General features: G+C 37.0%; 1 protein-coding gene across 2 annotated transcripts in view; it reads left to right on the top strand.

Moving 5' to 3' along the window:
• Window positions 1–19202, top strand: part of LOC134541170 (xanthine dehydrogenase) — a 228666-nt gene that overhangs the window by 67231 nt on the left and 142233 nt on the right. For both annotated transcript variants that reach the window (XM_063384399.1, XM_063384400.1), the window contains exons 8-10: window positions 3619–3695; window positions 12000–12093; window positions 12176–12288. In XM_063384399.1, coding sequence (XP_063240469.1) covers window positions 3619–3695; window positions 12000–12093; window positions 12176–12288 — 284 coding nt within the window. The remainder of the gene's footprint in view (window positions 1–3618; window positions 3696–11999; window positions 12094–12175; window positions 12289–19202) is intronic.

The raw sequence follows: 19202 nt of genomic DNA, 5'->3' as shown, positions 1-19202 counted from the left end.
AAGGGTTGTGGCACGCACTGGGTATTGTACATAAAGTCTGGAAAAATGGCGACATTTTTGGAAATTGACGACCTCCGCCAGAAGTTAGACGGTACCTGGGCCGGACCACTACATTGTTCTACAATTACGAAACCGAACAGTCACTTAACCAAAAATACTGCAGACACTTGTGCCTTAGCTTTTTAAATAAAAATATAATTTTTAGTTAGCGACAAATTTTTCCTTATAAAATAAATGAACAGATATAAAAACAAATAAGTCTTGTCAATAACACTTATGTTGACAGGTCATGCATCAGAGCTGCGGGCAGTCCATTTCTCGCCCCTGGATTTAGACAGTGAATATCGTATTACACTCGTAGATTTTCAAACGTATAATGCGATACCGAATATCGATGAAGAAAATTGCAAGATTTGCTTCCTGAAAAGTGATGGGACCACTCAAGAAATACAGTTACCTTTTCGCTCTTACGAAATTGACGTAATTACAAATTACATTAGGGAAGTGTTACTACAGGATGTAGTCTTTCAAATGCGTGGAAATCCGAACCCTCAATAAAGCATTCTAATAGGTATGCAGTGAAAATGTCGACTTTACGAAACCTGGGACCGTAGGTACGATGTTCGGATTTGAACAAAAGGTGTATGATGCAGGAAGAACGTACAAAATACGCGTATAGTAAACATATTGCCTGTAAATATCATAAAAAAAAATTATTTGTGCAAGTGGAACGTGTCTCATCGGAAGATTAAACAGCATGCTGCATGAGTTTTCGCCAATGGTCCCGCCAGGATATAAACTGGTCGAAGAATTGCAAAGTATCATTTACGTTCCAGTCGTCGTGAAGTGCGCACATGAAGTCGTCGTCAGAATCGTCGATCAGCGAGGACGCTTGGTGAATATTCAAGACAAAGATATTACATCACGTCTACACTTAAAATGATGGGCATAAAGTTTGTGACACCGAACAGTTATAAAAGAAATCGCATTGGCATGAATAAGATCAGTTCTCTACCAGACATCGGTGCATTAACACCTGACAGTAGAAAGTATTTTCTTAGTATTGGCCAAGTGCCGAATAAATATGGAAGACGAAATCATCAACGTGGAAGATCCGGTAATAAGTATTTGATGACAGCATTATGAAAATATAATTACACGAGAACCAGCCTTTCCTGCTCGGGCCGTACGCACTACCTTTAGAAAAACACATTGCTGTACAGCACCCGGAAATCGGAACTTTACCTGCGCAGTCATTTATGTGTATTAGAGACACTCTGACAAACGCAGATGACACGTATCCGACGACGACAATATCCTGCAATGGTATTCTTCACCTAATCGAGCGAATTGCATACTTACTCAATGGCGTCGAGGTAGACCAGACGAGAGATGTAGGCATAACATCTGCCATGAAAAATTACCTTTCGCTCATGCCAAACGAACTGTCTGCTTCAAAAAAATTCCGGTTGGGCTCTCGCGGATGAATATAAGCTCCCTGTTTAAGCCGAAGGAAAGTTCGAAGTTTGTGTCCTCTGTCCATACTTCTTGGATTCGCTGAGGACTACATTTATATAATCATTAATTTAAAACAAGAGCTCGTACTGCTTCTAGCCAACACGCACATTAATGCAATTGTTGCTGCTGCAGAAAACTCAATGGGTGTCTCACTGACACTACAGTCTATCGAGTGGATGCTGCCTTACATCGAAGTGAGCATGATTGAACGCATCAAGATGCCGAAGAACGTAGAAAATGGCAAAAACATTGATGTACCATTCCGATTCCAGAGCCCGGAAACGTATCCTGAATTGCCTCATAGTCAGCATATCAATTGTATAGTAAAGTCCAGCTTCACTACGGAAAAACCAAGATACATCATCGTCGGGCTTCAGACCGGAAGACCACTCAACGCAGGAGTGAGCCGCTACATATTCAATAACTTTCAAATACGTAATGTAAAATAATTTTTCAACAACGAAAGCTACCTGTTTGTTAATGTGAACATGGACTTTGAAAACTGAAGATTTATTCTCAAACATCAAATGTATGCCAGGTTTCAGTTAGCATACTATGGTCGCGGACAGTCCACCGATGCTGAGTCCCAACAGTTTCAAGAACAAGGCTCCGTTAATGGTGATTGATGTTTCCAAACAGGATGATCGAATAAATCCAAACATCGACTGAAGGATCGAGATATCGAATAGCGGAAATATTCCACCAAACACCTATGCTTTTTGTCTGATACTTCACGATCGGCTTGCATCGCGCAATTGCCGAGTTAAGCTTGTGAAAATTCTGTCATAAATATTGTTTCGTTTCCGATATTAATTTAGTTAAGACCAAGCATATTTTATTAAAATTTGAGTAATTAATATTATTATTTTATTAAAATTTTACTAATTATATTTTTTAAACATTTTAGAATTTTGTTTTGCTAAAATCGGATAATAAATTAAGTATTTTCAATATGGCAGCTGTAACAAAAATTGCAACAGTATTTTAAAATATTTTTTTTTGAAATTTGATTAATAAATTGTTTTATACATTTTCGAACTTTTTTATTATAATCTGATAATAAATAAAGGTTTTGAAGATGGTGGCCGTAACAGAAATTGCAATGGTGACGTCATAATACTTGATGATGTCAGAGGCTTATAGAAGGCTGTAGACATTGATTCTTAAGTCTCGATAAGGAATTTTTAAGCCGCTGGTATTTTTAAAGACAAAAACGGGCAATTTTCCTTTGAAACGAGAATTTTTTCTTCAAAAAAGAATTTTTTTTAATTTGTTGGCGAAATTTTTTTCAAAAAAAAAAAAGACATTTTGACAAATTATGGCGAATTGTGGGCAAATTTTTGCAATTTTTAAAGTCAATGTTAAATTTAAAATTTAAGGTCACCTAAGATGGCCACCGTGATGCCACAATCAAGATTGCTGTGTGCCCGGAGCCTCTATTTTATACTACTCACGTACATTCTGACAAAATATAATTTGCACCAAGTATGATTAAGTTGAGCCCTTTATGAAAAATTAAAGCATAAATTGAGTGTCATTTTTGAGACCCATAAGTATAATTCACTCGATGGACTTTCTCCCTTTCCATGATTTCTTTCAGTATGATTACAATTAAATAAATGTTATATTTTTTAATCTTTAGTGTGTTTCAAAGTTTTTTTGCATAATAACACATTCTTGTTAAAGGTTGTGTGTTAGTCCTAACACTAATTTTTTAAAAATAAAAATTTACATTTTTATGTGTATTAAAATACACACTGACAATTAAATGGTGTATATAAACTGATTTGAACAAATTTTGCCCATCAAACCCTATATTATCATTATGTTAAAGTGATTATTGTACATAAAATATTTGATCGTTCTGGTAGGTTTGGTTGTATACATTGCCAACATGGCATTCCACATAAAACAGTTTTTAGTTTATCTCATTGTAAAATGAAACAGCTCTAGAGGCATTTGTGGACATAAGTATTCTGAAATTTGTTTCCTCATCATTTCCTACAGATGTACGGAATTTTAATAAATAGTAATTACATGTAGCTGCTTATTTAAAATTACATTTTTTAAAAATCATGTTTGGCTGTTTATGTGTTTCAGATTACAAAACCAGGATTTTCAAAGAAATAGTTGATATATTGCATTGGTTTGCTGGGAGGCAGATCCGAAATGTGTCGGTAAGTTTTAGTAGTACTAAAGTGCATATTTTACAGTAATTTATGAAGTGAAAACTTCTTTAGCCGCGTTGAGCGATTTTTGGTAGGGGCAAAACTTATGGGTTCGTGTCACCGACATGCTAGTGACATGTTGCGCCAGACTGGCTACGCGCACCGGCCTGTGTACATGTATACGCATATATACACTAATACATTGTATATACTCGTGTGCGAGTTGGACACTTTTTAGGATGGGTTAAATCTTGTTAGTTCGTATCACAGACATGCTGTAATAGCAGTAAGTGAAGTTAATTATTCCACGTTTATACATGACGTAGGACTGACATCGCTGGTAAGTCATAGCTAGTAAGGATAAATTATATCTTGCTGACATCGTACTGATATAATACCAAAATCATTTTCTTACATATATTTGACGTAGAAATGATGTAATATTACACATTTAAAAACTAAGTTTTAAGTTTTCTCTTCTGTTGACAGTCCCCATGACTGGCTTTTTTTTTTTATTTAAATTTAACTTCATTTGTTGCGCTGTAATTAAGAAAGAAGAACAATATTTTCAGCCACAATATTGCTGGTTGCTCTCATGATAGTTAAAAGAAGTTTATTTTACATGAAGTAAGTTAACCTAAATAATATTGTGCTGGTCTTTTAAGCTTAGATCTTACATTGCATTATGGTTATTTAATTTGATAGTCTTTTCAATAATATCAGGACTTTTATGGTACCACGTGTTAGTAATAATAATCACTTGTGAAATATTTTAAATCTCGCAAATAATTTTTATACACATAATACTATAATCAGACATGCCATCGAAATCAAATGCAAAAGAGCCTTCTTGGTAAATTTAAAGGAATAGCATTTAAAATAAACTAATGGCAGAAAAACCAAAATAATCATATAAACATGTGAGACCGATCAAAAAAATAGTGTCGCAGTTTTCAATTTTGGTAAACAGATACATTTAAATCCAATAAGTAAAATTCAGAAGGTTTCTTCCTAATGTAATGTTTTATTGAATTGTTCAATATAAGTTTGCTATTATTAAAATTATGATTTAAACATATTTAATTTTTTTAATTTAAAGAAAAAATATACTTTACTACTTGTTCGAAGTAGTATATAAATGTTCCTCAGATAGCTGGTTTCAGTGCGAGGTGCTGTAGCCAGTATCCGCCATCTTGGATTGTTACGTCATGGTGGCCCTCTTGTATGACCGTGACCCCATCCGCTATCTTGAATGACGACCCTGGACGTCATATTTGAATCGTGTGCCCCACTCCTTAAAGTTTCTTTTTTCGTTACGGTTTGATCGCCATAAAGTTCCCAACTTTAAAACGTATTTTTCGTTACGTTGGCATCACCATCACGTCCTCCCACTTCAGATTTACATTTTGGCGATGGTTTGTAGGACGCCACCTTGTTCCGAAGAACTTTCAGCAATTTTGGATCCCGCCATTTTGATTTATCATGTCACGTTCGCCATTTTGAAAATACGTAATATTTATCTGAAAAATTAAATATATCCTATGTAAAAAAATTGTTTCTTCAAATTTTTTAAAAATTATTATAATACGCATTTACATCATGAATCTTGGAGTCCTAGATTCTAATCTGGTCAGAGCATTCGATTTAAGGGGGTGTCTCCCATTTCAGGTCAAGATTTTATATTTACAGTAATAACAGATAGACTTGTAGACTTTTTCAATTGTTTAACTTTCACGAAATTAAAAATATATACAGCGCATACATTTTCCATAATTAGCTGCCAAAGTCACATTTTTAACGTTTTTGGGTTGTACAAATAAGGACAATTTAATTTATTGAAAAAATTAAACTTTTTAGGTTTAACTGCAATGCCACTGGCTATTTCAAGAAATGGTTTGAATTTCTTTCAGAAAATATTAATTAATTTTACCTGGCATTTCAAAATTCTCAAATTTGTTACGATTTTGACAGCCAAGAAACATGAAATGAGTTGTGATATAAATGCAAACCATACAATGAAGTAGCCAGTGGCATTGCATGACGGGTATCTTGGATTCACCATTTCGCTTTAGCCTGCGAGATTTCGCAGCCGCCATATTGGTTTTTTTACCTGCTAGAGTGCGGGCATCAGATTGTTAGCTGTCTGAGCATCCGTAATATTGTCGGCCATCTGGACCGCCATATTAAAAATCTGTAATGAATTAACTAAAAATTTGAAAAAAATTTTAAAATTATCAAAATCACTTTCAAATTGTAAAAACAAATCTATATTTATATACTGATTGATTTAATGTTTAGTTCGATCCATGTTCAATGAGAAAAAAAGATGTTTTAGCTTACAATAATTATAAAATTAAATATTACCTCAATTCTTGTTGTGCTGTTTTCAAGTTTCCGTAGTGTATAAACTGGCTACAACACCTGTTGCATTGATATTTAACATTTTTAGAGGCATTAGTACTTGCAAATCTTCATGTTTTTGATGCCACAGTAGGTGCAATTAGGTGATGCAGCACTGACAGTTGTTGTTTCCTTTGTTATCGATTTCACAGTTGCTGATGAAACTGTATTCATTGAATTCTCCAGTACTCTTAATAATAGGTAATGTTGGAGATGCTACATGCTAGATATTCGTGCTCGTTGGCAGCACTGACACCAGGATCTCTGTTGGTGATGGAGATGACATTACTGTCGTTTTATGTGATGAATCTGAGCCGAAGAACATTTAATTACTGATGGTACAGGTGTCATCAAAGTCTTCGTCGTTGATGCTACTGTAGCCATCAAGTACAAGTAAGGATTAACACTGTTGAATAACTTTCAGGATTGCCAATCCTCACTCTTCCACAAACAAATGTTAACTGACTGTTACAACCAAAGAAAGCCATTTATATATCCATGTGTCAGTCATATGACGCTTGTACCAATCAAACTTCAGTTTGTAGCGTTACAGTAGTCGATATAAGAATCCACACATTTTCGCATTGTGACGAACTTAACGACTTGTTCAGTGGAACGTTCCAATCTTCATGACGTCTGGCATGGTACACATGGTAATGATTCTGCCGCAAAATTTACAAACAGGTTCTTGCTTGCACATACTAGCCCAGTACATATTTCTTCATGTCAATTTAAGCTCTTATGGCATACCAATTTTTTACTACACTTTTTGCAGAAACATGTTTTTTTGTACATTATTCAGACATCAGCTTTTTTCAATATTGCGATCATAAGATATTTGATGAAATACTTTCCACAGTACTTACACTGTTGCGTCATGGTAGGCCTGCAATCAAAGTAGACATTGGTAATACCGAACACAAACTTAATCTCATGAAACGTACTAAAGAGAGCCAATCCGCTAAAGGACTGGGATTTCCTGTTGAACCCTGCTTATATATCTGCGGTTGCTGGTATAATATGAATCAAAACAACCACATATCAATTTTTGTGTTAAATGAAATATTTTTATAGGAAGTTAAATTATGGGTACCTTGAAACTCTAGGAACAAAACCCACAAAGTTCAAATTTTAAAAATATTTTTAAAAATACGCAAATCACACTTAAATATAAGAGACGGAAAGAAGAGAATGAAAGTATAGTGTTTGGTGGAATATTTCCACTTGTCATTATCTCGATCCTACAGTCAATTGTGTTTCATTTATTCCATCATCCTGTTTGGAAACATCAAACACCAACACTTGTTTTTTAAACAGTCAGGATTCAGTATCGGCGGCTATCCGCAACCATAGTATCCATGCGGGAACTTGGCATACATTTGATATGCGAGAACTTGGCATACATTTGATATGCGAGAAAAAGTCTTAAGTATTAAAAGTCCATGTTTATTTGAGACACTTCTGGTGTCTCATGTTTAATGTTTAATTTTAATTTTAACGTATTTTTTTTAGGTAATGTTTTCATATTTATTTATATATACGTCTTTACTAGTTTTAGTTAAAACTAATCAAAGACTGTGGTTTTCCGTGCGGCCATTTACCTCTGCTGAATGGACTTGTCCACGTATGAAAGAGGGGGAAATTAGCGGAGGGAGGTGGATGACGTCATGGGAGTGTGACGTATGCGGGGAGCGGACTGTTTGGACTGCAGAGAGGGAGAAGCTTGCGGGCGTTGACCGACGGCGGGTCAGTTGTGAATATGGGTTCCCAGGGTAACTCCGTGCACGGGAGTTGGGACACGACCCACACGTCGTTATGAAATGTTAACCCTGGAGACTGCTACGCGGAGTTATCGTTGCCGCGGCCCACCTCAGCTGCATTATATTTTTTATAATTTGGAATGAACGGCAACGTATTTCCCATCAACGATTTTAAACTTTTCGGGAGTCGCGAGTGTTAATTCACCACGCCCCGAAGTGCATCGACCGTGGCCATTTGACTGTGCTACATGTCACCTACTCCGAGTCTACAGCCCGGGTACCCGCAGGCGCTACAGTTTTGGTAAATTTCTACAGCACGGCGAGAATTACTGTAAGTAAAACTTTAGTTTGTTATTGGTGGAAGAAGAAGTTGTTTTGGGACGGTAGCCAAGATTTGGTGTGGACTCCCCCCCCCCTCCTCTCGCGTGTTGAAGCACGGACTTAGACTTATGCGAAGGCAAGGCTTTTGTGCCGCAGGTAACGTGATCGCTACGGCCGGGCGTCACGTATAGGATTTGTAAATTTTATGTCGTTTTTATGTAGGCTATTTTATTCCACTTGTCTGTAGTTCATGTATTATAAGTTATCCGGAATAAATTTAAATGTTTGCTTATAAAGTAATTCGTATGAACGCTGCAATAACCTACTGTATACATAATCAAGCTTTTAATTTAGGTTTGCGTCTCTACCGGGTCTACACAACTAGCCATGGTGAAGTCAAGGTTAGCTGGATTCAAAAACAATGATTTTAACTGGTGGTGCTGGTAGAGATGGACGTGGGCTGTTCGCCCCCGCACGGGGTAATTTTACACCCACATATTTACAGGTATAAGTAGCTTTCACTGTTTGAAATTATTTTTATATTACTTACTTGGCAATCATCGAACATAAAGCAACTCACTCTCGTATTGAACTGTCTTTCAGTCTGAAGCCCGACGACAATGTATCTTAGTTTTTTCTAGCGAAGCTGAACTCTTCTATGCAGTTGATTCATTGACTTTAAGGCAAGCGAGGTTACGTTTACAGGCTCCACGATCTGGTTGACAAATCAATGCTTTTGCAATTTTTCTATGTTCTTCGACATCTTGAAGCTCACTTGTATGTGAGGCAGCATCTGCTCAATAGGCAGCAGTGTTAGCGATACATCCTGTAGAATATCTACAACAACGACTGTTGCATTAATGTGCGTGTTGGCTATAAGCAGTTTGAGCTTTTGTTTCCAATTAGTTGTCTTGTAGTCTTCTTCCAAGAAGCATGGACAGAGCGGCAGGTAGTTTATTCGGCGTGAACTAAAAGTAAAGTGGCTTTAATGCCCACATGGGTGGTTGTAATATCCACATTTCCTTTCTGGTCTACCTTGACATCGTTGAGTATATATGTAATGCGCTTTATTACGTGAAGAATACCGTTGCATGATATTTTGGGGCGTAGTCGGGTGGTCTCCATCTGCATTTTTCAGCATGTTTATTATATGTAGAAACGAATATAGAGGAAAGGACAAATATAAAGTTGCTGTACAGCGATATGTACTTGAAATGGTAGTGCATTCTGGCCTAGCAGGAAAGGCATGTACTCATGCATTTCTATTTTCGCAGTGTTGTCATCAACAATTACAGGTTGTTCCATGCTACAGTAGGGGGTGTTTAGGTTTCCTGGACCACATAATGGGCCAATTAAAAACCCTTTATACACAATAAGTGACCCCACCACCCCTTCTACAAACTTTAAGTTCAGAACCTATTTATCTAAATTATGTGTAAATGATGCATGTATGATTCACCCCCTCTCCCATGACTCACCACTTACTCTGCCATTATCCCCCCCTTATCAAAAAATTATCACTTAATAATCGCAAAAATTTAATTTACTATGATTAGAGTGTGTATGACTTGTAACCACTTCCCTCTATGACTCGCCAACACCACCACTCGCCACTCTGACTCTTCCCCTTCCCAAAATAGGTATTGATTTTTTCTTAAGACTGGATGCCTTGAGAGAGTCTGGAGGGGTTGTTATTGATTGGAGGGATGATCCACTATCACCTCTCCTCGTATCTTCCATGTTGGTTGTGAAGTTCTCAGTCAGGCAGCTCTAATGTCCTCGTGGTGACGTCAAAGCAGCAGCAGGTTGAAGTAGCGTGTGTAGGATGGCGCCACCTTCGCCACTTTTTATTTTTTTTACTAAAGTATGTTTGCCGCAGGTGGGTTTTGAATTACGCAATGAAATAAGGTAAACATTTTGCGTGAAGGAGGAGGTGAGTGAATATATTGCCAACATCTTGGCTGATATCTTGGAGCAAGCTGAATGTATTTGTCGATGACATAAATATATCTCGAGGCGTACAAATTTAGGGTTGCGAGGAGGAAGGTTGGAGTGGGGTGATGAAATGTGTGAGGAGTGTAGGCTACCATCTTGGCCGACGTTTTTGTGGCAAATTTCTTGACCAATGTCTTGGATGTCGTCTTGGAGGAAGTTTGTAGTAAGATAGTAATGCAGACCTGCCATCTCTCACGATTTTGGTGTGAGGCTCACGATTTTAAGGTCCATCTCACGCCCTCACGCCAAAACAGTGTTTCCTCACGATTTTTCGGGGCCCCAAGATTTTTTTTGTAAAAGTTACAAAACAAGTTTTACGAAAGCTTACAGTAACGAGTTTCCATCAATACTCGAGTCACGTAAAGGAAGTAATATTGCGTTTTGTAGCGTGTGCCGTGCTGATTTTTCTATCTCGCATAGTGGAAGAGGAGACATTGTGAAACATGTCGCTACAAAATAACACAACTAACACGTGAAGTGTATTGCTTCCAATAAAAAAATTAATTTTGCTGTGAACAGTGATAATAGTGTTACACGAGCAGAATGTTATTTTACATCTTTTTTAGTTGCGGCCCTGCATGATCACTACACGACAACGCTAAATTATGTTCAACTAAATTAAATCTGCAACCTATAATTTGTTGAAATAAATTTTGAAGCAGAGACCGTGTAACATATGTACAGGTATGACACTTAAATTTAAAGATTCTCATTTGTTGTTTTTTATATCTAACCTGTATTTATGGGCCTGAGAATTTTTTATTATCGAGGACCTCATGATTTTTTTAATTTGAATGTTGGCAGGTCTGGTAATGCCTCTTGAAGCATATGTAATGCATGTTGTGACGGGATCTAGGTGGCCACCTTAGCCGAAATGTCTTGACCAATGTTTTGGTCCATATCTTGGAGGATGCTAAAACTATACTGAAGACAGTAAAGCTTTTCAGGAGTAGTGAAGGAGACAGACATCTTAGCTGACTCTGTGTAGGCTCTCTGTGCAGATTTATTATTCCGATGCAATGTAGTCGTGTTTTGTCCAAGCTGTACCCTACAAGTGTGTAATATTCTTAACCATGACATTGAATATGTTTCTTAACAAGAAAACTAACGGTTTATTATGAAATTAAATACATAGTAAGTCTTGTATATTTTGTGAATGTATTAAGTTATAAACAAATATGATTAATCGTATTTGCCGAGTATTTGTTTTGTCCTCATGTTTTTGCGAGAAATAGAGATACCAAATAAACATGTAAAACAACTTGCAAATTAAAAAAAAATTATATTTGTAAGACGAATATGAGAATATAAAAGTGCTCTTGAATAACTTGAAATTTCGAAGACTTTTGATATTCCTCAAAGTATGTAAGATCTCCAGAGAAAGAAGCTTTATTGTATACAGAAGAGACATAGGCTGTTAAGATTTATGGCGTTGGAAAGGAGCATTCGGCACAAAACTTGACATCTGGCTATCCTCAAGTGCCTGATTCTCAAATATATAACTGATGGACAGCTACATAGCAGTGTATTAAGTGAATCACTTTCCACAACACACATTCACAACACCAAGAGCCCAACCTGGAATAACATGCATAATGGACACTATGTGGTATTTGTATGTATAACTATACATATGACAGCACGACGGCTCTACCAGGTACACAACACACACAAGAATGTGGTGCGTTAGCAGCTGAGATGAGGCACCATGTCCCAGGATCCACTCAGTCCGAACCAAGGATAACTATTAATTAAATAACACGGTACTGGAAAATTCTAAACCGTGACCACACATAGATAATAAGATGTACTAAACCACTTTAAATTTTTGTTTCAGGCGGTTGGTGGTAACTTGATGACGTGCAGTCCCATTTCCGACCTCAACCCCATCTACTTGGCGGCGGGCGTGCAGATCGAAGTGCAGAGTCAAGGTGGTAGCTTGAGTCCTGGAGTGAAGTGACTTTGATGTGTCGGTGTGGCGTCGTGTTGGTCATGGTTCTGTGCATCTTCTAGAGCGTGGCGCTAGGAAGATAGTCATGGACAGCAGTTTCTTCACCGGCTACCGCCGTAATGCTGTGCAGCCCGACGAGGTCCTTGTGGCCATCACCATCCCGTACTCTGCGAAGGTAGCACCAAACTGGTCTTATCTCATTTTGATTGTACACTTAAATAAATGCATCTAGTGATTTTTGAAAATAGTGACAAGGATATCCGCGGGCTTTCAAAGAAAACCCGCTGAGTTCATTAAGCTTAGTTATGAGAAAAAATTATTTTTAGGTTTGTATGTTATTATGAAGTATTGGAAGACATGAATGGTAAAAATACTTTTTTGATTAAATATATAATACTATTAAGAAGGTGCACTTAAAAATAATGAACACGTACCTGCCAAACTGTCAAACAAATCTGCCAAATTAAATATCTTGAGATAGTGAATGTTCCTGAATGCCTCCTAATATTTACTGAATGATAATTGCTAACCTTTAAGTCATAATGGTTAATTTAATTAATATCTTGTGTTTATCTTTAAGCCTTGTTTTCTGTTACACTGACATTATGTGTGAAACAATCGTTCGGTACGATGTTGATTCCAACAAGAGGGTTGCATTATGTGTTATAAGTGTACTTGTTCACTAATCTGTGGAACGAAAACACTAACCCACCTCTTGGCGTCGCCACATTGGGTTGGGTTGATTTGTTGCCTGCCTTTATTCCAGAATGTTATGCTTCGCGACAGAGATACTTACAATTAAAGTTACCTTTTCTTCGTGACAGTGTGAGCTCTAGATGAATCGCTTTGCGTGCTGACTCTCCTGCTTGCGGTTTGTCGACTACAATTGCAAACATAGCTACTTTTGGCTACAGAGAGCATCTCTTCAATTTGTAACGAAAAAAAAAATTCTTAGTGGATACGTTGGTGTAACAACTTTTCAGTTTTTATGTGCCAATTTTGACGACTTGTTTATTTTATTAAAATTATTACACATGATGTTTTTACTGTTTAATATATTTTTTTATTTGCGAAATTTAAAAATTTTGGAAGATGGTAGCAACCATATATCAGCAGTCATATATCATTTCAAAAATATACGTTAGGCCTATACAAAACAATAAATTACTATAAAATCAATATAATGTAGTAAACAAATATTTTGAAATCAATAGCTCCTGATTCGAAAATAACTAAAACTTTCGGAGACAGTAAGTATAGAAAGACCTTATGATTATTTCGTGGTCTAAGAGACTGAACGATTCTTTTGGAAACTATGATGTATAATTGCTCATGCACGAAAATCATCGAGAAAGTGTATAGTATTCGTAATGTAACACCGACTGCAGGCTGGTAATCCATAGATCCACGGCCATCTTGGATGACTTTAACCTTGTCTTTTTTATCCACCTAAATTTTTCTATTTGGAAAGTAATTTTCCTTTTTAGAAGCAAAATTACCTATTTTTCACCTGAAAAAAATTTTCCTCATAGTGGTACAAGATCCTCGGAGAAATGCCATTTACCTCAGAGATGTGCTAACCATCTTTATAGCAGAGTGCAAGTTTATCATGTAAGTCCCTATACTAGCCATTTAGCTAATTCGGACACTGTTGCGGGGTGGGGATTTAGGGATTTACGGCCAACATATTAAATGGACTTGACCTCTATGTAGATGACATTAATCGTTCGCAGCCCACACGTTTAAGAACTCCTGAACGTTCTGCTTTCGTTTACGGCTATCACCATCGAGCGCTAATTACTGTCAATACACAAATGCATTGCTGGTCAGGTTGCAAGCTACTGAAAGTTAGTGACTTGATGTTAAATGACATAAGCTTCCCCCCTACTTCCATGACCATATCACTTGCCAGCAAAAGAGAAAGTTTGTTTCTCTTGTTTCTTCCTAAGCATCACTCTGTCTCAAAGACGCGAGGTTGGTGTTCAATTAAGTACCTGTGTTATTATGCACTCTTATACACATCTATATCCATATATATAATAAAACTTTTTGAGAAAAAAGTCTGTACATTGGATGAAATGATGGAAATGGAATATAGTTGTTAAAAATTGGGTCTGTTCGTCTGTTTGACTATTTGTTTGTTTGTTCGAGGATCAATTGAAAACTATTTACTGGGCGGATTTTGATAAACATTTTTCTTTAAAATGTAATTTTTATTAAACTAGAATATTTTTTTTTGGCATAAAGTTTTGTAAAATTTATGTACGTATATAAAATTACACCAGCTCAGGCCCTTTCTAAGTTTGATGAAACATAAGCAATTAATTAAAGTTGTCATGATGCTATTTATGCTTATAGTTATCAATTTTTTATTTGAATATCTGATATTTTCCTTCAACATTTCTGCCTTAAGTTAAGTAAAATAAATAAATATGTTTCTCATACACTAAAGGATAACATATACATAATTGGGCATAATGGCATTTTATTGTGTGTGCCAAACAGTAATGTTTCCCTATTATGACGAAAATACGCGGTCCTAGTGTGTGGGGACGCATGCCACCGCCCCTTTTTTAAAAAAGAAGGGGGGAAGCCACAAGTTTAATAAATGATTTAGGGTACCAATAATAAACATACAAATTACAATTTTTATATTTTGCTAAATTCAAGCCCGAAAGGGTGTTTAAAAGGTAAGTATGCGTTTATAATTGGTAGTGCGGGTGTTGAGGTAGTAGTAGCGTATTGTTTTATTATATATTTTTGCGTATGCAAAATTTCTCGGTGAGAAATTACGATGTAGTGTGGGTCCTGTGTTGCACAATACAGTCGTAGTAGTACTGTGTGTACTGATGTTTGCGTTGTGCTATTGGCAGTTAAATCAATTACGATCTATCAATCAACCCACTTCAGCAACGTAAGGCACAAGTACTGCAATAGCTATAATAATCAACAAAAAATAACACTTTCCTATAACTTTTTACGAAACCTTAAGAGCGAGTCAGGGATGAACAAAATACTGATGTTTCTAAAATTAGATAATTATATTATGTGGCTCCAGAATTATACGTTTACCAATGTAAACAAATACCAATGCTATCAGGGTAGCTTGCAAAATCCATGACTGTAGAAACAATAATAATGGCTTGTTGATAGCTAACAGTGTAACAAGACTCGCTCAGTCTATACAGAAAACATTATTCTTAGTATATACATTAATAAGACAAGGATAAGTAGTCTGAGTCAGACTAATAAAAATTAAAAATTGGAGATTAAGTCGGACAGTCTCACAAAAACTTAATCATCACAAAACTATAGTCTTCATTATACAATAGTTTCTCATGGTTCTAGTTTTTAATATTGTAACTTTTTGCCGGCTAGCAGTAACCCAGTGGTAGATTATAAATATATTCACAGGACCGTTTGGCCATACTGGACTGATATTTGCAGTGTTGGCGAACAATAGCTTGTTTACAAAATGTTAGTTGGACACAGATCGTTGTCAGGGAAAATTAGAAGGTTGCGTTTCTATTGCTTATCACCTCCAGTTGCATAACTAGGAATTGTTACCCGTGGTGCGCCATGGTGGAAACAGCTGCCAGCAAAGGGATCACCCAGGGACGTAACTAGACATTTTTTCACCCGGGGCAACATCTCATCTTGGCGCCCCCCCCCCCCTTAATTTTTCCCTAAACCAACAAAGAAAAATTTACCGACAACACGTCATCATATTACCACTACATATGAATTCCACAGTTCCAAATATCTTTTATTAATTAGGTAACAAACAAATGTATTTATTTACAGCAATTTCATTTTACTACCAGATAAAATACCCACTTATGTCTAAGCTACTTCATTGACATGTAATCTAAGAGTAGCATGTTTGATATATACTTTCACAATATTTACATAAATGCTGCAAATTAAATGAAAAGTTTATCATCAAATGACATAACAATATGTGTGGACTGAATCGACAAAAAGAACAGGATATTTGATTATGATAAATAGAGTTAATATTATGAAAAAGATTTCACTCAAGTTGTTATCTTGAGAATCATAATAAAATTATACATTTGACACAATATCATAATCTACTGGATAATTGTGATAAAAAAAATTAATTCACACACAGAAAGCTTGAACTAAAACTTAACTTTACGGGCTCTTTTGGCTGCAAATGTTTTTACAGTGCCCTCAAAAGACAGCTTTGAAACTAACTTGTGCTCTATTGATATGATGCTCAGGTTGGTTAGTCGTTGCTGACCTGTTAAATTTCTAAGGTAATTTTTTATGATTTTTAGTTTGCTAAAACTCCTTTCATTAGAGGCGGTTGAGACTGGTATTGTGCAAAAAATTCTCAATGCTGTCGCTATGTTGGGGTATGCGTCTTGAAGCCCATTCTTATATATTAATGGCAGAAGATCTGCTGGTGAAGCTGTTTTCATATTAGGGCTTAAATCCAAGGCATGATACTTAAAACTTTCAACTTCTATCGCCAGCTCGTCCCTGTTTAAGTCTTCTTTATATGTGGTAGCTAAATCAAGTGCCTGTTTCTTCAATTCTTCTCCATTTAGTGTTTCAAACAGAGCTCCATTGAGGAAACCAAATAAACTATTCATGTTTTGAATAGCTTGAAACCTTTGTCTCAGTTCACTCAGAATCCGATCTATTATTTGTATAATCAACAGTCTGAACTTTTTTTCTTCTGAGAATTCATAGCTTTCATCTTTACCCTTTTCATCAACCATCCGCTTTTTCTTTCTTCCCCTTACTTGTTTGAAATGAGGATATAGGTTAAGCTTTTCTGCTATTTCTTTCGCTTCTCTTATTGCGTTTGTGGAACTATTTAACCTTTCTGATCCTAATTCTGATATCAGACTGTGCCATTAATTAGTAAATTCGACACGATATATTTAAAATTTTTATTATGATTTTAAATTTTTGTGTGGAAATTTTATTTGCTCTACTATAGTGTAATTTTAATTTGTTAGTCTGGTGTACTCCTCTGAGTTAAACTTTGTCTCAGTGCCCTGAAGCCCCTTTCCCATCGGCGTATCGGATATTTTGCTGGCCTAATCCCTGACATGCAGACAGCTTACCATTTCCCCCGCCTTCAGTCACGCCTCAAGCCTGTAATATTATTTCTCTTCGTGACCCTAACTGCATAGAGCAGCTTCTGGGCTGCAAGCCGCTACTTCTCAGAGAGCTGCTGAGAGAAGTAAGTCTGGTCACGAATACGTATTAGGTTCTCTCCTCGAAAAGCACGTCATGGACGCTTGTTCTCAGCGTCGATGCACTTTCCCCCCCCCCCCCTTCTCTTTCGGTTCTAAGAATTCGCCTAAGGCCAATGACAGGTCAGAAAATTCAGCAGACAGCGACCGTCTCCCAGGATGCCTTGCATAAAAAAATGTGTGTGCCAGGATGGACCACCCCGCGACACCTAGTGGCAAACTCGCTAACCACCCAGCCAACTTACCCTGTAGGCCGCCAGAGTGTAGCACTAGACTGCGCCCTTTAACCCTTGGTTTAAGCAGACGCCTTGGGCGAGTCGATTCTTTTTTATTTCAGACAGCCCTCAACAGGTAGCGCTAAAGTCGACGCAATGCTACCAGCTTCGAGACTTCAATCAGAGTTCTTTTTTATGGCCCTCACTCGGGGAACTTTGGGACCTTTCGGTCCGGACTCCCAGTCCTCCCCTCCACTTTTGATTCAAGTTTTACTTTTAATTACGAGACGCGGTTTGCCGCGACACAGATCATCTCGCGTCGCGCCTGCAGACAGATCTCCAGCGATTATCGGCGAATCGGCAGACTTCATCCGACCGCTAACGACTATGTAGTCGCTTTGTATAAGGGATGCTATCCCTCAAGTCAATTCTAGTAGATTAGTCTGTCTGCATAGTTTAGTTATTTGCCTTAGAAATTTTTCTCTTTTATATTTAATCATGAAGAAATCATCCGCGTCCTGCCGCGCAATTCGCGAGCTCCAGACCCTGGCTGACTCCACGACTACAGCGTGCTGAGCAACTCCCCTGTTTTGGTGAGTGATAATTCGCGACCCCCCTTTTTTTTCCTTAAATTTTTTTGGGCATTTTCTGCCCCATAGACTGCCTGTATACAAGTTCTAATCAGGTTTGATTTGGACTGTTGCAGACAGGGTCGATGACAGGGAGAGACTGATGCTCCCATCTCGTGGCCCCCTCCCCATTCTGTTCCGTGGGTCACATTAGAAGAAACGTTTCGACTACCCGACGTGATCGTTTGAAGACCCCGGGTGGTAATGTAAATTCAAAATTTCCCCTTCACCTAGCTACGAACTATCTTAAGCGGATGACCAACCCACCAGCGACCAGTGTTTTTCTCAAGGACATGTAGAACGAATAGAACTAATTTTCAATGTAATCATCGGATCCATCCAATTTTGTGTGTGAAACTTATAATGCAAATGTTTATATTTCAAACTAAGAATGTAAATTGTTTTAAATAATCGCGGGCTAGCCCATTTTCGTTTCTCTTTTTGTTAATCTTTGAAACTTGTTAAAACCTCTTGTGTGTAAAATAATGGAAACAAGATAATTCATCAGGGCAAATAAAACAGGGAAACTATAGATCAAGTTAATCGTGTAGTTTTTATTTATCGATTTTAACGATCCCACAACTTCCTCCTTGCTTGTTACAGGAAGTTCCTAAATTTTGTTTGTTCCCCACCTCGTGTCGCCTCTGGTAAATCAATTTATTTAACTTATGTTTTTTTTTATCCAGCATGTTTCCAAGGCTCTTTTTTAATTAATTCCAAATAATTCAATTTTGAGGCACGAGGGGTGTTACAACTTGGTAGCAGAGCATGGTTACCTTGATCTATAGGCATACCTGAATAATATAAGCATATTTAAAATTAAAATAAAAGTACAAAATTTTTTTTTAAATTAATTTTTGATAATAGCAATTTTGTAATAATATTGTAAACTGATCGCTGGTACACCCCCTAGTTATAATGAGTTAAATTTTTAAAATTTATCTTGAGTTAAATTTCCGTGTGGACTTAGGCTAGCGCGTAGCGCGCGAGACGTCTTTCAGCGGTCCCCAG

This window comes from Bacillus rossius, chromosome 18, assembly GCF_032445375.1.
Source record: "Bacillus rossius redtenbacheri isolate Brsri chromosome 18, Brsri_v3, whole genome shotgun sequence".
In the NCBI taxonomy this organism is placed as follows: domain Eukaryota; kingdom Metazoa; phylum Arthropoda; class Insecta; order Phasmatodea; family Bacillidae; genus Bacillus; species Bacillus rossius.
Note: the sequence above shows the minus strand (reverse complement) of the source record. Positions and strands in the feature narration are given on the sequence as shown.